Raw genomic sequence first — 24,285 nt, 5'->3', positions numbered from 1 at the left:
CTCAACTGTGAGAGGTGAATGACGCCTCCATGCATTCAACTAAGGAAGTCTGGTCGGTACTGGACCCTGCCTAAAACCTTCATGCGGCTTCACAGATTTTTAATACCCCCAGTTCTCATCTTGGGTAACTCATTTCAGAACAAATTTTAAATGCCCTGTGTTGCCCTTAGTAAGGGTTTGCAGCAGGGCGGGGGGGTGGAAGGGTCGTCCCCTTCCACCGGGTATATTTGGTTCTTTTCTCTCTCTTTTGGTGTTGGAAGCAGGATGAGAGAGGAGCTGAAAATAATCTCTTTAGAATGGTGACATTTGCTTAATCACATTGACATTTTTTATGGTATCAAAGCCCCGCTTACTGAAATAGAACTCCAGTGAAGAGGATAAAGAAAGCTCAAGCTTGGCTTCACTGATTCACCACTTTCTAGGCCCCCATCTACCCACCAGCAGTGTTTCTCTGACACTTAATCACACTATACCCAATAGAACGCACTGGCGGCGGGTGCATGCACTGGATTTGGATGCCACTGTTCATTTTTAACTTCCTCCAGACAAACTGTACTTTTCCACCTCTGGTCACCACACTGAATCACATTATGATACTTTTTCCCAGCCAGTCAACAATGACACCCAAACTGACTAGAAACAGATTCGAACTTAAAATATCCCGACAAGATTCAGGGATGCCAAAGCAAAATGTTCTTTAATAAGAGAGGTTGCATTGGTGCTTCTGAAGAATTCATAGTAGGGCACAAATGTTCATTTTCTGAATTCTTAGAGTTTATTCAAAGCTGGTGGTCCCTATTCTCAGAGCATCAGCAGGGGTACAGGGGGACAATTTGCAAGGGAAAATTTTCCAAGGAGGGAAAGGATATGTGTGATCAGAAAGCATGTCATGAAGGGCAGATTCAAACAAGCAGTTTGTCTGAAGGTATACCTGGGTTAGCCCTCATGAGAAATAAAGGCTGATCTGAGCCAGGGAATGGCACGATCCAAACAGCTTTGCAAGGTGATGGTTCATTCCGCAAAGCAATGTCTCTCTTCTGGAGCTGGGAGCAGAGGGAGGGGAATTAAGGAGCTGAGCTGGAAATGGTGCAGGGGTTAGAAGCAAGGCAACTATGTCGAAACCCTGTAAAGTTAAATGTGGACAATGACAACAGCCTTGGGTATGACTAGGGAGGGACAGGATCAAGAGCCCTTGCAGAACAAAAAAACAGAGAGCGATTCTTTGACTTCCTGATACCAGTAAACATACCAAAATGTAGAGCAATGTATCCCAAGTACGTCTCATGGGATCCCACATTATCTGCAATCAGAGACTATGGACAAAGTAATTTGGTGGTGGTGGGGGAAACACTTTAAACAAAGAAAAACAGATTTCTTCACTGTACAACCTTTCAAAGCCTTAACAAGCTAGTTGCATATTTTGATTTTCTATAAAACAGGGTACCTTATTTTCTAAGCTTACTTAATGACAGAACTTTATTTTTTTGTCTCTTTCTTATAGAGGACCACCTTAGTCCTCTGAAGATCACAATTTGTGAAATATTAAGAGTTTCTTGTTTCTCATTCCATCATTACATACTTTAAAAAAAAAAAAGAATTATCCTTTAAATGCTTTTAATTCATTAACATCTTCACAGTTCTTAAATTTTAAAATCAAGAGTTTACTTTCCCCCACGACTTCTGACCACACATTAAGGGAGTATTTATCAAACTTAAAAAAAAAAAATTCCTAAAAAAATTATTTTCCTTTTGAACTGAATGTGAATACAAAGCCATTACCAAAAGAGGTTATGAAATAACTCGATTATTACGAATGGCTAAGAATGGGGTGGAGAACTTTCCTTTTTAGGCAAGTTTGGGTGAACTACCAGGGAATAAGGAAACACAGCCTAGATGGCCTCTCACACCCTTTTCAGATTCACTGTTCTGTGATTTAAAACACCAAAGTAGTGCACCTACGTATTATTTCAAGATTCAGTTGTTACATCATTTATAGCTGATAAGCACTTGCTTAAAATAAATACTTCTAAAATAAAGAAACACAATCTACTCGTGTGTGTGTGTGTGTGTGTTTTCTCCTCAAATGCCTAAACGAACCCAGAATGCCAAGAGATGTTATAGAAGGTAGCAACCAAATGGCACCCACATGTCCAATGTCCCCAGGTCTTCCTTAGGGGTCCTCCACTGAATTCATGGGCTGCTGTTTCAGCCCTCAGGCACTCCCTACAGTTTGCAGAGGTATATTGGGGAAAAAACAATTTAGAAGCAAAAGACCTCTACAGTCCATTTGTCTAAGGAGGAGAATGCTTCTTCCAGGCTTAAGAATACTATACTCGAGGTGTGAAAGAACAGAATCAAATTTGACAAAACAGAATATCCTCCATGTCATACTTTATGTCATAATAAATCATTAAGTTAAAGTTTGAAAATGCAGTTTAAAATGTAAACACTAATACATCACAGACCCGGTAGTCCACATGATGAATGGACCAAATCAAAGATAACACTTTCAGTTCTCGTGCTATAGAGATTATTATCCCAGAGGCCATACCCTATGTTAGCAACTGGCTCAAGTCAGTTAAGCACTGAAAGTCAATGTGTTGAAAGTCAAGGCTTGCTAACCATGATCCTCTTCTACAATGGCCAAAAATCAAGGCTCTTCATTAGCAAAGACCACAAACTAAACCTCCAGATAGTGACCTTCTCTATGAAGACGCATGTTCCCTTACTTTTGCTGGACATCTGGCGTTAAGCAGGTGTCTTGCCTTTAGCTTAGATCCTGACTGAGGCCTCACACACATGTACTGAAGGCTACAAAAAAAAAAAAAAAAAAAAAAATTTCTGCAGGGCAGTATGTGACCAAATAGTGCAGATCAAAGACAACAACCCACCAATACTTACAAACTTATGTAAGCAATGCACACTTGCCACTAGTACTTATATGACTGGACACATTTTCATATCAGTTTGTTCTGCCTTGGCCCAAGAGTATACACCTAGTACTTTTAAAATGATACATTCCTAATCATGGAAGCACAATCTACTTATGTTCACAATAAAGAAGTATATTAAAAGAAAGCTGAGTTAAAAGTTTTATTCATTCAACATCTCACATTACAAATATTTAAAAATTATATGCATACTGGTATAAATAGTCATTTGCAAACTATTTAATAACATTAATTTTCCACTAGCACTTCAACAAATGAACTCTTTTAAAAAAGGAACTGTGTTATATAACTTAAGAGTAGAACATACAAAAATAGGAACTTAACGTGAAAATGACTTTAATAAAAAATGAATTACCCTTATTTAAAATGCTATAATAAATACTACAACCTCCCCATACACAGTAAAAACTATATGGAAATTCAGCCAAGTAGTACAATTAACTGACATACTTAAATAACTTTTCCTTCTGATAATATGAGCAATACACTGGGGAAAAAAACATTAGGGATTAGTAAAAACTAGACACCCACTTGCTAAAAGTTTCACTTCCAAAAAATATAACAAAAATCTGATGAAAATTATAAAAACTAATTATACTTTAAATTTTAAAAATATAAAAAATAAAACAGTTGAATACAATATTGTCCCAATTCTTACAATGCTATCAATCACAGTAGCTTTAAAATAAGATAATAAAATAAAGCAAATGACCAAAACCTCTTTTATTCCATTTTTAAAAATAATCTCAAATTTACATTAGTAGAAAGATTGATTTCTGATTCTTTTCTTTAGAAACACCAGCAAGAAAGAGGATTACTCTTAACAGTAGAAAATGACATTTTTAAATGTCTGCAATTAAAAACAAAGAATTACACTGCAAAGATCTTTCAAAAGTTTGAAATAAGTATTGCACATAACTTGAAGTTAACTTGCCACAATTCATCACATTCAAGTTTTAAATCACCTTTTAACAGAAGATTCAACTCTTCAAAACAAAAGGGGTGAATTATCAAGTCTTTCCAACAGCACTCTCATAAAATGCTAAATTCATTCACTGCAAGTTTTATTTTGCATTCTGCAGAGGTCTGTGTATGGAGAAGTATATATATTATACCAAAGCGTGGGGACCAGAAGGGGAAGGGAGAGGGTTCCTTTACATAGAAAATAATCAGAAACACTTTATTTTACATTGCAAAAATAACCATGTAATTACTCTGTAACTACATTGTAAGTACATGGCTGGTGCCATGCTAGTGCGCTAGAACTACATGCTTGGTAAATTGCAGTGATACTCTAAAGTCTGTAAACTAATTACATGTTAATTATGTTTTGAGTTACATGGTAACTCCCAACTACAATCCCATGTAATCTGAAGGACATGTAATCAATAAAGTTCAGAGTAATAGATAATAATTGTTTATGCCCTGTAAATTGAAGTGTAACCAAATAATCTGTAAACACGCTTGTCACACAATCACAAGTAAATATTAGTAGAATAACAATTTCTTACATTAGTCATGCATACTAACATTACACACCTGTCCCACGGCAGGCTATTTTTTTTCTTTATATATAATTAAAAGAGCAGACATCTCTGAATCAAACACTTAACATCAATTTATTAATATTAAAAATGGCTAAACATTCACCAAGAATGTCTGCGTTATGAATAATTTGAAAAACTTAGTAAGAAGCTGTAGACAATTTTGTTATTTTAAATTTCTACCCTATGCTTATGCATTTAATTTTTTTTTTTTCTTTTTAGGAACTACAGTGTTATCTGTCATTTTCATGCGAATTTTTTTCATTAATTTGTGACTTTACATAAACTATTTCTTAAATTATAGGTACACCAATAGCTGGTGCTGGGGAAGGATGTTTAAGCAACATGCTTTCTCTTCTCTGCAGACTCTAAAATAGCATTGCCAGTGCACAACATTCATAATTTAAAATGTATGCAGAGCACTGAAATGTATAAAAAGCAGAATATAAGAAAATAAAATTTATTAAAATTATTTATATTAAAAAATGAAGTATATGAAGATCTCTCAGTAATAAAAGTACAAAAAGCTACTCTTTGCAATATGAAAAATTGAGGTATTGCATAAAGAGATATCCCGTCAGTGAAAAGTGTGCCTAAAAATGTTCACTGTTGGAAAAACAAGATATACAAAAGTAGTGCATAACAAATATACATTATGTGCATGACAAAATAAGTTAGCTACAAAAACACTGTACCGAAATTCAGCAGGTCATGTACAAAGGGAAAAATTATTATTCAAAGCTAGTTCTCAAACAGTGTTATTTCTTGTTAACTCATCACACCTGTTTACTGAGTAGGAACAGCACAATAGCACACCCCAAGCCACCTACAAGCATTTAAAAGAATAAAAAGAGGCAAATGAACATTTCGATTAGAATTATGTAGTTCAGGAGAAAAGAAAAAAAAGTCCCTGACCAGCTACACAAGAGCACCCTCCATTCGCATGACTGCTTTCAATATTTGCAGGGAATTCTTTAAAAGCAGCTCCCTTTCTATGTTTGACCATTAGACAGCATATGCCTCCATTTTGACCTTTGGAACTTAACAGGTATATACTTCATTAAAGCCTGTATTAAAAATAAAGGACTGCTTTTCCTAACGATAATCGGTAGGGGTCATCAGCCAGGTGGTTCCACCGTAGTGCTGGGGCAAGTCTTTGGTTTTGAAGGATCCAAGATGGTACTGTTAGGTAGCACAACTAGCAAGATTGACATTAGATTTTGATTTTTGTGTTTTAACGTTTTGCACACTGGTAATAATCCTTTTAATGGTGGGTAGGGCATTTGATAAGAGAATGTCGATTAAAATAAAAGTTACTTCCATGACCAGGGCTTCAAGAGACTATTTTAAATTTACCCCTGAAGCATACTGTTCAACACATAATAACGCCTTTCAAAGCTAGAATTTTATTTATAATAAAGCATGCATTACTTGATGAAGTTGGCACTTCAAACACTGACTATGTCCCATGCTAAGTTCTGAAACGGTAATGTTATTTTATTTTATAGGAAGAGTAAGATAAACATACGTACCTTTGCACAGATTTACACAGTTACTTAGTTCAACAGTGCAAAACACTTTGCAACTACTTAACTTTTTTTTTAACTTTTTTTTTCATTTTCTATGTTACAACTAAATTACAGGATACCCAAAGTAACTTTAAAATCTAAAAGTAAGCCAATCAGCAGCCAATTTGTATATTGGTTTTCATTTTCCAGTTTTGGCTACAATTGTACTCTAACACAAAATCAAAAATGATATCCTTGAGGTATCTCTAGATCTGTTCTGTCTTGTTTTTCTAACGTCAAAATGGAGAGCAAAGGCTGACACCTGATGAGTGTTAGTAAATTAGGATATAGAGTTATTATATAACATCAAAAATAAAATTTATACATTTGTTCTTCAGGAGAGGAAATGCTAGTTTTCCCACCAGTTGTCGTTAATTCTAGCTTTGGTAGGTTTCCTGGGGCTGTGACCAGATAAAGAAGTTTAAAAATAAGTAAGTGCACTCCCCTCAGTAGTAAATTTACCCAATTTTTACATTCTAAAGTTTTAAAAATGGTTGAAAAGAAAATAAACCTAGCTCTGCCTACTTTACTATTTTTTTTCTGATGCGGTAGTAACTCTGAGGCGTCATGAAATTCTATTCGGCCTCTAAACCCTTTACAATTTGTTCTAATGCTGCTTCAATCTTGCTCATGCATTTGTGTTTGCTTTAACATGCTCTTTCCTGTTAATAATTGTTAACTTCCTCCACTGCTGTTAAATGAATAAAAAAGGGGGATGGAAAAAAGAGAGGGAAGGAAGGAAAGAAGGAAGGAAGGGAGGAAGGGAAGGGCAAAAGCACTTCTCTGGGGGAAAAACTGTCAGGACAGACTGATAGTGTTATTGGTGCATGGTTCATTTTAATAAAAAGTATTCTTATATGTTCTATTATTAACAATAATTTAATTAAAAACCCAAAATACTCTATTGTTTCATTTCTCTTTTAATATTTCTCTTTCTCCTCTAAGAAAATGTTACAGGAAGTTTGGATCCTCTTGGTCTCCAGCAAAACAAGAGAACAAAACTTCCATGCAACACGATGGCAATATGAAAAGGAGTTCTTACATATTGTTTTCAGTGGCACAAGAATCTACACAACACCTATATCATAGGTCATTCTTTTCATTATACTACTGTTAAGTTACGGGCTGCTACAAAAGGACATGCCAGCGTGAAGAGGTTGAGGAAGGGGTCGGAATTAACAGAAGAGTGCACTTATTCTGGGGCCTGAAAATGAGCACTGTAGTTACCCTTTAGTTCCAGCGGAATGAAATATGTCGCGGACGGTCACCGCCTTCCTTCACCAGGGGCTTGTGGAATTCCCTGCCAGCACGAGAATGAATAGCAGCCCAGCAATATTCACAGTAATACTGCAGACAGGTAACATTAGCACAGAAAAATGGAGCAAATTTTCCCCCACAACGGGCCCCCTGACATTCATCACACAGCTGATCATCCAAGACATATGGCTTAACTTCCACCTGCAATCAGAAAGAAAAGAAACAAGTTTACATTTTTAGCGAATGGCCCAGGCAACTCTGACTACGGTGTGCACATTTCCATCTACTATCTGAGTGAACGTATGCCAGGGTGCTGCAAAACAAGAGTCAGTAATTCTTCTATTGAAATTGCGATAATCCATCTTCTAAGAACCTGGCAAGGCTTTCGTGCCCATCATTTTACATTTCTGTCTAATTAAACAGCCACTTTTCAAAGGACAGTGGGATTCTACCAGAAATAAAAAAGAGAAGCCAACTGTTTAGAACATTATGAGATTAAACCCACATGTGATTATTTATAGACACAAACTGTCACTTTAACTAGTGGATCTGGATTTTTGTCATACGTGGAAATATAATTTAAACAAACCAACTAAGAGCTTCCCAGTTCCACAAAACAGCACTTCAATAGTCACATCAGAGGGAAGATCTCTGGCTTCTGCGTCAGAAACTTCTAAGTTGTAATAAAGCCTGGGTCAGGGTTTCTATTTACAGTGTACACATCTTGGGTTATAATCACAAACTCAAAACTCTGAGAAAACAAGATGCAGCCATAGGATTCACCATCTAAAACCCTGCTCGGTTGTTTGTCAGTGAGAATGGTTGACTTTCATCTAAAAGTCAGAGGTGGATTTATAAAACTGGGTCTGTTCCAGTGTTCAGTAGGCCAACCTGTCACTGGAGTCTCTCAAGCATTAAAAATAACCTGGCTATTAATTCACCAGTGAGAAAAGAGCTGGCTATTTTTAGTTTTGGAGAGACTCATGGTTAAATTCCCTTATACCAGGTCATCACTACCTCTGGTGCCATCCAGCTCTTGTCAAGGAATCCTGACAAAGGTTAGCCATGAACTAAAGAAGACGAGTGACAAGAAGACAGGAAGAGCAGACGAAACTAGAACATCAGCCTTCTGGCCCTGAGGCCATTCCCTAACATCGAAGGAGTGGCAAGAACACTGGTCAAAGATCTGATCGCAGAGGAATACAAATGAAGTCTGCATTTCCGATGACTAACCTTACATTACACTTCTGACACCTTTGTTGGGATGAAGCAGCGAGGCAGAAGACACTGCATACGTGGATGTAGATATTTTTTAGTGTGAACAAAAAACAAGTGGGCTTGTTAATGTATATGCAACTTGTCTCGCCCTCTTCCTGTGTTTATAATAGAATCTAGACCTTTCTTTTTAAAGATTCACAATATACTATGATATCCACTATCATCTTATATTTTACACTGACACTGAAGTAGAATACTCATGAAATGAAACATAAGCAATAAATGTAAACCACTATTGACTTGATAGTTTCTACATAATGAATTGAGAACAGCACAATACAATCAATCAAAAAAGACTTTTTTGAGCACAATGCCTCAGAGTGTTGATCAAGTCAGTCCTAATGAAAGTGCCAGTCTCCCATGAAATAAGAAGCTGATACCAGAATATAAATCAACGTATTGCTTCTTTCATCAAGAGGGTCTTTCTATGGGGAGGAAAAAAAAAAAAAAAGAGTCAGCTGAACTAAACATTATGCTTACTAATGTAGCTGATTCACATTCTGGTGTAAATTCCTATCTCACCACAAGCTAGTAACCATTTGCTGCTGGCAGTCAATACTCTGGCCACACTTTGAGTAGTTTTGGTATAGGATACAGTTACATCTATCAGAACATAAACTGAGGACAGGGACTTCTTGTCCTAGGGGCTAAAACATTTGCTGAAAGCATGAAACATGAAGATAAGAAATAAATCTATGAATGCAAAGAAATAAGATGGATAATGGAATACAGAGTTTCAAATACAGTACCTCAGAAAACAGAGGAGGATACTATCTCTGAGGTTTTCTCCAGCTTTTTAATTCAGAAGCTTAACCAACAAAGAGGAATTTAAAGTGCTAAAAATAATGCTGATTACTACCTAATTTCAGGTGGTAGAATACACTACAAATAAAAAGATGATTTCTTCTACTTAAACTGTTATAATGAAATATTTCAAAGATATGCGGCCCTACATGTGAATTCATTCAGTGATTTGTTACCTAGTGCACTGGAAAAATAGGGCTTATTGAGGTATTCATGATTTTTAAAAAAAGGTCAGGAGATCTCAAGGGCATTGATGTTTGTACTTGATATAATGATATTTACTGAACGATTGACTAACCGAATAAATTAATGAATAGAGGTGCTAGTTTAGGAGATTAAATTGCACCGAGTAAATTGATACAGTGTTGTGTTAGGCTACACAAAACACTAAGGGCTAGAAAAAATTTGTAGGAATCCTTAGATGTATTACAAAGCACACACCTAATTGGTTATAGAGACATACTGTCAGCTGCTAATTTTACTGTCACATAAAATCCCCCCATTCCAATCTTGGTAATGACACACTGACGGCCATTCCTAGAAATCTTTAAAATATATCTAGGACTTACCCGTTTATCTATCTCTCCATGCTGCAGCTGAACAAAGCGGGCACTGATAGCAGCTATGTAACTCTGTTGATTAGAGAATGCGACTCGCCCAGCTCCTTTTGGGTATTTCAACTCAGGGTCGGTATCAATCCCAGCATAGCACACACCTCCATACAGACGATCCATTATCATGGCAAGCTCCACTAAATGAGACAGGAGCAAAGATGTTATTGAAATCAGGAAAATCCATCTAGTTCACCAAAGGTTTCATCTAAAGCAGTTCATCTATATTCTGAGCTCACGTTCTTACAATAATTAATAAATCAATCATTAATCTTTTAAGTAAGGGCAGGGGCTCTACTGGGTGCTTCACATATGTTCTTTTTTTATTAACATATGATGTATTATTGGTTTCCAGGGTATAGGTCTCTGATTCACCAGTCTTACACAATTCCCAGCGCTCACCATAGCACACACCCTCCCCAGTGTCCATCACCCACCCACCCCATCCTTCCCACCCTTCCCCCCCTCCGGCAACCCTCACATATGTTCTCTTTTAATTTTCACAACAACCCTAGGAAGTAGGTAGTAATTTCCTGGGGATATCGAGCCACAGATGGTTAAGTGATAGTGCTGGGCTTGGCACCCTGGTCTGTCTGCTTTATACCATGTTGCCACCATATATTTACAGTTAATAATGTATTACTTAATATAAACAATCATGTGAACGCTAGAAAATGGATTGACAGACCTTGTCTGGAGGTCCTTCTAGTTGATTTCCATCAAATCCTTGTTACCTTTCCCTAGAGTCTAGCTATTCACCAATTTTTTATGTTAAAACCTGAAATGATGAATGTATCATGTTCTCCAGAAATGTTACAATTTTAAACTGCATTCTTGTTCATTTTATGTTCTTTTTCTAACTTATACCAATAAGTCTCATTTTACTTTACATTAGGGATGAAATTTCACCTGTAAATACTACTCTTAAAAACACAATACACTGCTGCTAGAGAACCCTACTATATTCCGGAGCTCAGTAAAGAACTGGTAAGCAAATGAGGCCATGGGAAACAAACCCTAAAATTCTTGACATAAAATCTACTCCTGAAAGGTTTTACCAGATAATGATGAGAGTGATACTCTCTAACACCACACAAAGCACTTGGCACCACTTTTTCCCACTTAGTCCTCAGAACAACTCTATATGAAGCAGATACACTTACTACTCCATTTGACTGATGAGGAAATTGAAAATTAGGGGAAATAATTTGTCCAACATCACTCAACTTTTAACTGGGAGCAGAGCACATGAATTCAAACCCAGATACTTTGATTCTAGAACTCTCGCTCTTGGACATTAACTCAAATGCTTATGGAGAATTTTTCTTAAAAACCTTTATAAGGTATTTCTTAGGCTAAAAGGTAAAGAGGGTAATTCTGTTTGTTTCTTACCAGCTCGTAATGGTCGAGGAACACCACCGACAAATATAGTTTTTCGTGGGTCAAGAGGCTGTGAACCATCCATCACAAAGTCACTGTCACTGAGATTCCAAGGCCGAATCTGTACCTAGGGAGCAGATAAACCAGAATGTCTCATTCTTAATGCAGACAGTTTATGAGGAAATAAGTTAAAAATTATTGCAGAGTATTTTATTTTAAGAGCAACAATAATCCACATCATTATAAATCAATAAAGCTGTAAAATTAGAAGACTTACATATAGCATAGCCTAACCCTTATCTCATTTTTAAGAGTAAACCAAGTGATTTTTTAAGTGAACCATTTTTAAGTGAATGAAAGTGGAAAATTCAATTTTTATTATCTATTATAAGCTAAATCACTAACATGTCCTTAATTTCTAGTAAGTTAATTAGCTGTTTCTCAAATTATTTGGGCTTCTATCCTACTCAATCCTCCAATATCCACATAATGTAAGTTATTACCATATTTAATGCTGATCAGAATACAGTGCTAGGATTATGTGCCCAATCCTACAAGTGCAAACTACTCCTGATACTAATAAATCTGCTGCATTATTTCAAAAAGCATTTCAAAGTAAAAATGTTGATATCTACACTAAACTTATGATAAAACACTTCAATGTGTCCACTGCTTTAGTCAACCAAGAATCGTGTACCTTATTTTAATTGTCTGCATTTACTGTTACAAATGCCCAAACCGAAGGCTACAGATGGGCTCGTAGTAGGATATTCTCAATATGCACAACAACAAAATCCTGAGCCAGAGGTCCCACACTCAAATATCTATGGCGACTGCAAGGGAACATAAATAGGTCAAATACAATTACCAACTAGGCCATGGGAACTCTGGGAAAAGCATTCCAGACTTAGACAATCCCAAGACACCAAGAGGAACTCCATTAATTATTGCGTGAGCTGAACCCACAGGCACCTCCATTCTGAATTGTAACCAATTACTAAATCTGGCTGAGTGATAATAAATTGTTGATTTGCCAGATTTGAAAAAACAGGCCGGTTGCTACTATTCCTAAGGACTAAATTTTATGATAAAGAAAAACATTTTTGGGGCGCCTGGGTGGCTCAGTGGGTTAAAGCCTCTGCCTTTGGCTCAGGGTCCTGGGATCAAGCCCCGCACTGGGATCTCTGCTCAGCAGGGAGCCTGCTTCCTCCTCTCTCTCTCTGCCTGCCTCTCTGCCTACTTGTGATCTCTGTCTGTCAAAAAAATAAAATCTTTAAAAAAAAAAACAACTTTTTCAAGAATAAAAAAGAGTATGCCATGTACATTTCTGTATATGCATAATTCATTTTATTTTGGGAGAATACCATGTGCAAAAAGTTAAGGATAGTTATTGGGTAAGATCTTGATGAAAGAGAGGAAGGAGACAGACAAATATCTATTTGTGATTTTGGGGTTCTATTATTCAAGGAAATTCAGCTACTTTATCTTTATCAAATGCATTATCAAGTTAAATTTTTTAATGGTAAAGACTTACCAATATCTTAATTAACCAAAAAATTCAGTGTAAGATAATGTGTGCAAATAACATAGAATGTCAACATTAGGTTGACAACAATAGCAGTTTGTAAGTAGGTTACGAACGTGTCAATTAACAGATACATCAAGATGTCTGTGGGTTTTCAAACAAAGCAGGGATGACGGCAAAAACAAAAAGCTATTTTCATGTTAGACAGAACTCACTGGCTTATCTTTGATAGTGGGACTTGACACACACAGGTAGAGTTTTCCATCTTCTTCAATACATGCATCAATCAGAGCCTGAACAGAGCTTTCATCTTGAAAGAGCAGGAATGCATAGCCTGATAAAAAGGGAAAAAAAGGCTTATTTGTTCCCTAAATTTTTTTGTTTTTAATTCTTCAACAGAAAGGAAGTATATAACCTGAAACTAAGGAAGGGGAAAGAGTAAAAACAAGTTAAGAAATCTTCCTACCCGAAGTCTGATAGGATCAACATTAAGTTCAGTTTGGTATCTTGGAACATCTTTTGAAGTAAAATTAAATTTGAACTGAAAGTATGTATTAGGTATAAATTTTAAGGGCACATTTGGGAAAATATAAGTTTAACTATGGAAAATCTTACAGCAAAAGTAAACATTTATGAAAAGGCTAAACACTAAACAGTATCAGGATACACTATACATGTATATTGAATCATGAGGATTACCTTTAGGAGGAAAATAGGATTTGCTCTCTGCTTTATGAGGCCAATCCACAATCAAAGGGCCAAAGCGACGAAAACTAGCTGTGATCTCATCTAATAAACAACAAAGCAAAGCAAAAAAATAAATAAATAAATTTAAATATTTTTATAATCATTTTGGAAAGTAGTTTAGAAAAAAAAACAGTTTCAAAACCACTATTTACAAGAGTAATATAAAGAACTCCTGCATCCCTTTCACCGAGATCCCCCAACTGTTACTATTTTACACACTGGCCTTCCCCTTCTTCCTTCTTTCTTGCCCTTCTTTCTATCTCTATGCATGCATGAATCAACCTACCTACCTACCTATCATTTTTTTTCTAACATGATGCTTTACAACCACTGGCACCTGCTCAAAGCAAGGTCACTTCCTCATATACTATCATGTAACCCTCCCAATCAGGAAACCAGTATTCATACACTATTACCCCTCAATTCACAGACTCCATCCAAATTTCAAACTATCCCAATAGTATCTCTTTCCCCTTTCTGAATCAGAATCCTATCCAGAACACATGATACACTTAGATGTTCTGTCCCTAAGGTATCCGTCCGTATTCTTCGGTTTTGGAACAGCTTCTCATTCTTTCCTATCTTTTTTATCTTTGACAGTCCTAAAAGTATAGAGACCATTCATTCTGTAGGATGACTCCCAGCCTGTACCATTTCCTCACGACCAGACTCATGAGTAGGCTATAGGAAAAATAAATTTCCGAAGAACTTCTGGAAAGAGTAGGTAAGCATGTATAGATAGGACCTGGGAGGAGGGGAGGATAGAGGAAAAGAAGAGATGATAATGTGTTCAAGTCCCAAGCTGGTAGAACTGTTTGTCTCTCCTCCAGGTTGTGAAACAGTACAGTCTGCTCTGCTCTGCTGCCCATTTCTACAATATCATTTGGCTCATGTAAGAGAGACTGGTAAATAGTGGAATGAAATCACCATAATCTGGAAGTTGTACTGGTCTGCAAATCACTGTTCCTGGGGAAGGTGAACTAGCATAGTGGGAGTAGAATTTTAACATTCATCAGGAAAAGAAAAAGCCCCTAGGCTTGTCTGATATGCAGGCAAGAGCTCTCCTACTCTCTTAAAAGGAAATGAAAAATGAGCACAACAACCAGGTCTCCCACACTAGAGAGGCACAATCCCAGCTGTGCAGGGCTCTCATCTCCTGGGAGCGTACACTTCCTCAGGTGCTCCGAGGTCCGGTTATATCTGCCCTGCCTCCAAGCCTGGAAGCCAGCATTTCTGCTCTGCTGGTTTTGTGCATTTTCAGTATTCCTTACGGCATCTCTAACCACACTGAGCCACTTGCCTAAATTGTCCAAGTCATTTCCAAGGTATTAATTCTCTTTTTGTTAATGCTTCCAGTACAAAGGTCATTGGGTTCTGAATTATTTGCTTCCTACCCTATTTCTCCAGAAACCTTATAATCTTTAGTGTATAATTCTTCAGAACACAATATTCTCCAGGAATACATCTTGCACATTATAGTAGAAAGATCTGTCTACTTAAATTGCTACTGACTTATCAATATGCTTGATGATTATCATAATTCCCATTAATTTTGCTCAGTTTAAACCATCTTCTTTGCCAGACTAGTCATATTTACCTGTGTCTCTAAAAATTTTAGAAATTGCACATTTAAGATTGCTCAGTAATTTTCCAAAAAGATACAGACTATCTGGGCCAGAGAAGGACTTTACTCCAGGCAAGGTCAGATAAAATTCAGTCTTTGCTCTCTTTTTATATGTAAACATATAATTCATTCACTAAACACCATCTGTGCTAAAGATTTGACTTTCAAGGGTCAAAGACCCAAGAATCCATAGCACTAAGGAAAATGAGGATTCTAGGCCAAGAAAAGAATAGGCCACACACAGGAGCTTATTAGAGAGGCCAATACTGTGATCACATCATCAGCCCAGCATGAACACTTTGGGAAGCTAGATCTTCTGGAACAGGATGAAGATTGATTCAGTCTAGCCTGAAATCCCAACACAACTTCCACCCAAGACAATTTTTCATAGATTAAACAAAAGAGAACTGTGTTTAGTTCAATCTTTGGCTTTCTGAAAACTTTTTTTGGATCAACCTTCCAAAAGATTGACCCTCTTAAGGAAAATGAAGTGACTCAATACATTTAATCTCAATCTAAATTGGAGCTTATTAAACATTATTATTAGACCTTATAGATTTTTAGAGAAAACTATTCGATTCTCCATAACATTAACTGGTTTATTGTCATTTCCATTTAGGAAACCAAGGCAGAAGAGATTAGGAAAACAACCACCACCACCAACAGTAAGGATATGTGGTTCCTATACGGTCTGCTACTTGAATTTTAGTCTGAATTTGAACTGGGGTCACTTAGACCCACAGACGAAGAAAATATTGCTGAACAACTAATCCTCTAAACCTTTGGCTGGCTCCTAATGCAGGCCTCAGCTCGAATACTACTTCCTTAAAGAGGATATCCTTGGGACACCTGGGTGGCTCAGTTAGGTGTCCAACTCTTGGTATCAGCTCAGGTCCTGATTTCAGGGTAATGACCTCAAGCCCCACAATGGGCTCCATACTTGGCATGAAGCCTACTTTAAAAAAAAAAAAAGAGGCTTTCCTTAACCACCTTATCTGAGAAGATACCCTGAATCGTTATATTTGTTAATATCACAAAATAGTGCAATATCATGCTATTTTCTTTGCAATACTTACTCTCTGATATTTTCTTGCATGATTACATACTTTTTATCTGCCTTCCCCTACTAGAATTGAAACTCTATGTACACAAATACTTTCTATCTTGGTTATACTGTAAACAAGCCTAAGAACAGTGTGTGCCTTTTTAAAAGCCTGTAAATATTTGACAAGTGAAAACATACTCAGAAAATGATAAAATTCTTAAGATTCCCTTTCTTGTGGTACAACTTAAGGGTTTATTTTTCCAAAGTTCATCCTTAATCTAAGATTTCAAAATTCAATTAACTACATTTCTGGAGCAGGTAGGAAACAAACAAGAAAACATACTGAATCTGGCCAAGGCAGCACACACAGACAAAACAACAGTAAGCACTATGTGTTTGCCCACAACAGGTCCCTTGAGATGGTTTCCCAAGGACAGTTACTCTTTTCATTTAGTCCAATCACTGGCTACAGCAGGTTCCCCAAATCCCAAAATCCTGCGCCCCATCCTCTGTAAACTAATCTTACCTGCCAGGATAGAAAGATAAGCTAACAATGCCATCAAAACTGGATACTTGGAGTCAGATAAGATTGTTATTTTAACAGCAACCACCATCTATGAGTTAGGACTGTGCACCACAGTCCAGACGTTATGCAATTATTGGGTCTTTGTAAATATACCTTCATCGATGTCAGGAGGTAATCCGCCCACAAACACCTTTCGAGAATATCGTTCCACTCTTTCTCCATTCTGGTGAGTGAAGCAGTGAGGCGAACCCAGGCCACTATGAAGAGGTTGATCCCCACGGCCATCATCCAAGAATCCATCTTCCATTGGAAACAGTGAAGACTGACCTGGAATAGAAAGCAGAAAAAAAAAAGCTAACAGCAAATGTTCCTTGCCACTGCTGAGCAGACACAAGAAACAAGGAAAACGGCAGATTCAATAAGACTGCTTTTATTTTTCTCACTGAGTAACAAATCACTTAGATATGCTCTTGAATTCCCATCACTTTAAAGTCTCCGTGGAGTCAGAGAGAAAGTGCATGGTTAAATAGAAGGCTGCTCAACTATCCCCCTGGGATCCAGACACTTCAGTGAGGTGAAATGGAAGTACAGGAGGAGGGAGCACTCTCTGGAAAGCAGCTGGCAGGAGACTCCATTGCCTTGGCAGGGCCCCCTGGCCAAGGGGCAACCTAGACATGTAAACTAAGCATTAAATTCGACGATCAGATGTTAGATCACTTAAATTTTTTTAAAACACCAAATAATATAGCCTATCCAATTTACTCTAAGACTGTCCTTAAAATAAACAAGTCGATTTTTAAAGTGAGAACTCATCTTGGTCTACCTTAATGGGATATAATCAAAACCCATTTAACGCTGTTATCCAGCTTCACAATCTAGTCTTATAGAATTTAAGATTTTTAGGCATGGCAAAGATGTATTTTTTTTTAGTTGAGTAATTAACAGCTGCCACTGCTGCTATCTAATTCTAAAAATGAGACCTTAAGTTTGCTGTTTAAAAATCCTATCATACAAAATATATAAGCAAAAAAGACCAGAGATGCCAATGTGGTTCATATTATTCCTGTATTTACCTGACAACAAAACATGAGCTTTGGAAATCATAAGCAAAACACTGAGCTACAAATAACTAGAATTTCTCAAGCACTATTTTGTCACTTTTCAGACGGCCAATTTACTTCTAGGTACTACATAAGGAGTTTGTTAATGGCTCCTATAGAAATAGAGCTTCAGTGCTCTTCCTTTACTGAAATACTCCAATATGCTTTGTTGCCACACTTGTTTTCCTTTCAACTTTCCTAACTAAACATAAATAATAACAATATATTTGTTATGAATTTACCCTACAAAACTACACTCAGAGTTATAAAATGAAGATAAAAAATACCTGTAAAATTAGAAGTTATTCCCTAAATAATGTTTAAAAGTCACTTGCACTTGAAAGTTAAGCTATTTGACTATCTAACCGACTTGACTGCAAAAATGCAAAGCTATCACAGGTGGTAAAAAATCAGGTTTATTCAGGCACCTCTAGGAAATGATTCTTTAAAATTCTCTAAAATTTCTAGAGCTTTTACCCCCAGTGTTTGAAATTTACAGGAGTAGTCATTTGTTTAGCTAATCTCATTTTAAACCAAATATATTATGCTGACTTAGTAGAAAAAAATAGACATAAGGTATTCAAGTATAATTGAGCTTCCAATATAATCAAGTATTTGAGACTAGTCACACCATATTTTCCTTTTTAAAGATCCTTAATTTTTTTTTCTTCCAAGAAATTCCTTTCAGAAAGAAAAAAGGTGAAATAAATCTTCAGATATAATTAAGCTGAGTTTGAGTTTATAATACAGGGACATTATCAAATCAAATCCAAATCCTACCATTCTGACTCCTTCAACTTAGAAAGTCTATAATCTTAACTATGACATATAAAGTATGTATGGATCAAAGCTACATTGCATTTCCCCCTCCCCTTCTTCCCCACAAGGGTAAGAAATTGAGCAATCTTGGGTCCTCTCCAAATACAACTGGTACATTCAAAAGTTAGAAACAGTAATGTTACCTCTCCTTCGCCCATATGTCCTTGCTGCATGTCAAATGAGAAAAAAAAAAAAAAAAAACAACCTTTCAAACATTGTCAGAAGAATCAACTGTGATCTTTCATCTACCAGTTTTGAAACTGAAAAAAAATAATTGACTATATTCCTCATTTCCTAGTAAATGTCTCAAAAACAAGGAATTTGGATGGTGAGAGGTCAATTTAATGTACTTTTTATTTTTTAAGTTCTTCAAGGACACTGTAAAGCTGTATTGAATTTTACTCGTGGTAAGAGAAGTATAGTTGCCTGTAACTGTCACCCAGGATCCAGACTAGTATGACAGTAAGGTAATATGTAACATGATCTAAACCAATTCCTATCATACTGATCTCAAATGCTCCCAGAATTCCCTGCCAACTAGCATTTCAGTAAATATTTCAATATTTAATTCATGACTCTTTCAACACTACAAGATAAACAGCAATTTTATACCATGGCTTTATGATTAATACCTAATAGAAGAAATCTTAACAAATGAAATCTTTAGGCAATTTATCAATTTCCTTTTAGCCAAAGAAAGTTTCTTATTCCTTGCCAAATTTTCCACCACATCCCAAATGCTGAAAAGTAAAAGTTTGGCATTTTATTGCCAAGTAGGTTACAGCTAAGAAGAGAAGTATATAATGTACTTATCTGTATTTCCCTCAATACTTGACAAGTGGCAGCACAAACTTTAAATCAAGAAACTTTTGAGAAAATGTCTTCCCTGAAACCAACTGGCACTTAAAAGCCCAGCTTGTCCAATTACCTCGACCCTATTCAGTAAACATTGCCTAAATGCCTGATCTTGCTAGGGACTATGGATGAACAGCACATGGCCCTGACTACACGGAACTAGCAACCTGAAATGCCAGACAGCCACATAAGCAAACAATGACAATGCCGCATACCTACTGCTATTGTAGTTACGTGTTAGGTGCAACAAGAACAGAGGAGAAGAAACTGGCTCAGATAAAAGAATCAGAGAGGGGGGTGTGGCATTTGAGGAGATCAGATGGCATTTAAGACTTTAAGGAAAAACCAGAGGAAAGGGCATTGCAGGCCTGGCAATGTAGCAAATTGGGGTGCTGTAATGTTCAGGGAAAGATGCCTAGAACAGAAGCACATGGGACAAGTGAGGGCTTGGCCAGCAAGGAGTGTTCTAACAGGAAGCTGGGATAGACTCCTGAGTTAGAAGGTGTAGCACCTTTAAGAAGTCATTATACAGACTGCTCAGGGTTTTAATTCTTAGCCCACTAAATAAATGTAACTCCGTTACAACTGAATTATAACTTAGAAGTACCATATGGGTATTTTCCAAAATGAAATAGTCTCATACCAAAATACATTTCTCCCATTACTAGATACATTGGATTTCACCAAAGTACTTGAACAAATGGATTAAAACCACCCAAAATTTCCTTCAGCTAGGATTTCACTTTGCTAGAGGTCTTAAATTTGGGGTTGGGGGGAGGTATTTTCTCAGTCAACCTGACATAGGCTAAAAAGACAAAGATATCATAAAAGCAGATGCTTAAGAACATTCTATTCCTATGACTGCTTCAATGATAAGGGAGTTTGGGAAAATTAATGATTTGAAAATCTTGGTTCTGTCAATCTTAAAAAGTTGATTGATGCTGCTTAGATTTCTAAGAAAACAGATATTTGAAGAGAGCAGACTTCTAAAAGCTACAAAATTAACATAAAATTCTCATAGCTTCCATTTATCAAAAATAAATATAGTTTCAGGAAGAGTAAGTGCTACAAATTAAAGGCAAAAATCAAATAAATCTCAAAATCCTTAAATGTATACTTTCAATCTTTGGTCTTGTACTACAAAATTAAGCTGGTTAATATAAAAGAATTCATGGTTAAATTCTGAAAACTACGTAGAAATGTTTTCCCACATTAAGAGAAAATAAGTTACAGGTGTACAATGCTTACAACCACAAAAACTGCCAAATCAGAAAGGGAAATTAGGGGCACTGGGGTGGCCCAGTGGGTTAAAGCCTCTGCCTTCGGCTCAGGTCATGATCCCAGGGTCCTGGGATTGAGCCCCACATCGGGCTCTCTGCTCAGCAGGGAGCCTGCTTCCATTGCTCTCTCTCTGCCTGCCTCTCTGCCTACTTGTGATCTCTGTCAAATAAATAAAATCTTTAAAAAAAAAAAAAAGGAAAAGAAAGGGAAATTAATATAAATTAGTACCAAAAAATAAAAACAGTAATATTCTGTAACACAGAAAGGAGTGTTTAATTTTTTTTACTTCTACTTATTATAATGCTGTTAATAATTATACATTATTTATAACGTAGATTTTGACATGACATGCATACAGAAAAGTACACAAACCATAAGTACAGAATTCAATGAATTTCCGATAACATGAACCTGCCTATGTAACCAGAACCCAGACAGTAACAAAATGGTAAATGGTGCCCCTTCATCCTACACGTGAAAAATGTACTAACCACCTTTTTCCCAACTGTTTCAAATTATATTTGGCTTAAGATTATTATGATGCCATACCTATAACACAGATCTTTACCACTTTACTGAGGAAAATGTCAGACAGATTTCAAATCTCATGATTATCAACTGTCACATTATTATTTGATAGTTCTCAAATATCCACAGAAGTAGAAAGTTAAAAAAAAATAATTCCCTTTAAATATGTTTTAAGAAATCTACATTTTGGAAAACTTCTAGCTAAATTGCTGAAATAAACGCTGCCCATATTTTTCCTTTAATTACCAAAGAGTATACTGTTAAAAATATTTTTTAAAAATGCATGCTGTTATTGAATACAAATCTTCTAGTACCCATAGGGTTTTAAACGACTACTATTTATACATTTATCTATTTTTATTTTTATTTCTTGGTTTTTACTTATAAAGTCCTCAATAACTTCATGACAGTCCTAATATGATTCAAGAATGTTCTAAATGGGCTAGAAACATTCTAGCTATAAATTTTATAATTTCTGGATGCATGTTGTTATTAGATCTATTGAAAACCCCTTTGTTCCAAAGTATCTTTATAGGATTGCTTACAAATGCCCTATATTCATCATTAAATTCCCTCAGGCAAAATATTTTACTACTCTGGGATACTAGATTTGCAAAGAAGGTACAGAAAGGCTTTAGCATGCAGCCATTTTCAGAGTGGCACATATTCATGTGCTGATATCTAAAGCTCTCTAAGACATAGTTTCCATGAGTTTCCTACATGTGTACTGCACGATTCTTATTGTGAACATGTAAAAATAAAGAAAACATAAGCAGATATGTGGAAATATGATGAAATCTTTTTTCTAAAAACAACCACAAGAACCTTAGAGAGAAAAACTGGCACGGGGAAGGAAAGAAGGATTTCACTTCTTAATTTATCCCTTTCTGACTATTTACATTTATTAACTATGTTACTACGCCTGTTGACAGACCGCTGTTTTGTTTTCCTCTTGGTACTTATGTTAAAAACAAATAAATTCTATATTAAAGAAAAACATCCTTTCCTCCATGAGAAGACCTAAACATTTTTGTAAAGAAGATGAAGGATAAAATATTACGATTTTAGTAGGCAATGAAAGACTGCTCAGACTCTGGCTAATTTGGCCCACCTTAGGTCCTCCATCTACCTCTCATTGCCCCCAAGTTGAGAAACAGATAGCAATTCTATTTGGAAAAAAGAGGGGGAGAGGACTCAGATTCAAAGATGTTATATAACTGATTTTTTTAGTAGGACTGAAAAAAAGAAAGTATGTAGGGAAATTAGTTAAGTTAGTAAATCATTTAAAAAAGATAAAAGTCAAAGGCTGGAAGCTAAAAGGAATTAATTTGTTAACAAAAGAATAAAAGTTGATAGAACCAAAAAGCAGACAATCATCATAAAGACCAGGGCATACAATCCAACAAAGATGCAAATAATTATTTTAAATGATCTTAAAAATCAACCCCTAATGTAATGGACTGACTCCCTGTCACAAAATTATTTTAAATATATGCCTAGTAGTTGGAATTTCACATGTCACATTGGCTTGTGTTTATACTAACTTGTTCGTACAATAGTCAAAGAATGCTAATACGATACAATAAAGAAGAGACAAAGCTATTATTTGTAAAGAGCTATCTTAGAAAAGGGTAGAGAATGGCACTCTAGTTTCTCTACATCCCTAACCCTCAGTTTTCTACAAAAATGGAGAGCCTAAGAGAGAAGAACAAAAGATACCCTATATATACATGATGACCACACAGTCATGATCTTCAGTAAGTAGTAATTTTTTCCTTTCCGCAAAAATAAACTGTGTCTATATTCTGAGGTTGTCTTCAATAATTACTCTGAGCTTTTCATTACTATTCTAAGGCTAACAATTGCAGAGCACTTTAGAATTTACAATATATTTTTTCACGAAGGCATCTTTCAGCATTCTTCTTATTGTAGCAACTAGAACCACATTATATACATTTTCAGTAAGTAGCTATAATCTACATTTCTCGTGGGTAAATTATACCCTCCCCACTTTCATGGATTTCTGTGTACTACACCCCCCTTAAGCAAAAATCTTCCTCCTTTTATTCCAAAGAACTATAATTAAGAGTTGTTCTATGCTAACCTTTTTAAAAAAGATCTCTTAACTAATCTCCTCCTCTGGGACAAGCAAATATTTTAGTGGATGCTGCCAAGTGAAAGAAATCCACAAAGAAAAGGAAATACATACATGAATTTATTAAAATCTAAAATATTTTGCTGCTGTTCTTTATTTTTTTTTTTTTTTTAAGATTTTATTTATTTATTTGTCATAGAGAGAGAAGCGAGAGTGAGCACAGGCAGACAGAGTGGCAGGCAGAGGCAGAGGGAGAAGCAGGCTCGCTGCCAAGCAAGGAGCCCGATGTGGGACTCGATCCCAGGACGCTGGGATCATGACCTGAGCCGAAGGCAGCTGCTTAACCAACTGAGCCACCCAGGCGTCCCTGCTGCTGTTCTTTAACTTTCCATGCCAGAGTTTCATTTCTGAAGCAGTTAATCCTACGGACTAATGCAATGGAATGGAAGGTTGGAGAAAAAAAGCACCAAGCACGAGCACTTTCATAAAGAGGTGGTTGCGAATGTATGTTTGTTGTCTCAGGCAAAAAAGTTTTCAAGATGGGTAAAAGGAAAATTAACCTTCCAATCTGGTGTCCGTATCAAAGCTACACCAAGACAGACCACAGGAATGTGAGGTAAGTCTGGCCCAAGCTTAGAACTCCTTTCTGACTTGGCTGAGAAACTGAGTCAGTTTCAGGCTTGCTTTTCATAACCATAAAATGGATGTTCTAACTATATTCCTATTACATAAAATTTACTACGAAAA

The 24,285-nt window shown here is 36.3% G+C and overlaps 1 protein-coding gene across 3 annotated transcripts in view; it reads right to left on the bottom strand.

Annotated features, from left to right (window-relative positions):
- Positions 1–3,078: 3,078 nt before the first annotated feature.
- Positions 3,079–24,285, bottom strand: part of CPEB4 (cytoplasmic polyadenylation element binding protein 4) — a 63,729-nt gene continuing 42,522 nt past the window's right edge. For 2 of the 3 annotated variants that reach the window (XM_047729542.1, XM_047729543.1), the window contains 6 exons: positions 17,014–17,187; positions 13,618–13,707; positions 13,134–13,252; positions 11,406–11,520; positions 9,972–10,153; positions 3,079–7,521 (listed from right to left, as the gene is read on the bottom strand). In XM_047729542.1, coding sequence (XP_047585498.1) covers positions 7,294–7,521; positions 9,972–10,153; positions 11,406–11,520; positions 13,134–13,252; positions 13,618–13,707; positions 17,014–17,187 — 908 coding nt within the window. In that variant the 3' untranslated portion in view covers positions 3,079–7,293. Of the gene's footprint in view, positions 7,522–9,971; positions 10,154–11,405; positions 11,521–13,133; positions 13,253–13,617; positions 13,708–17,013; positions 17,188–18,922; positions 18,947–24,285 lie in introns of all 3 variants that reach the window. The other variant, XM_047729541.1, reaches the window with a different exon arrangement.

This window comes from Lutra lutra, chromosome 5, assembly GCF_902655055.1.
Source record: "Lutra lutra chromosome 5, mLutLut1.2, whole genome shotgun sequence".
NCBI classification, from domain to species: Eukaryota; Metazoa; Chordata; class Mammalia; order Carnivora; family Mustelidae; genus Lutra; species Lutra lutra.
This window is presented reverse-complemented; position numbering and strand designations above follow the sequence as displayed.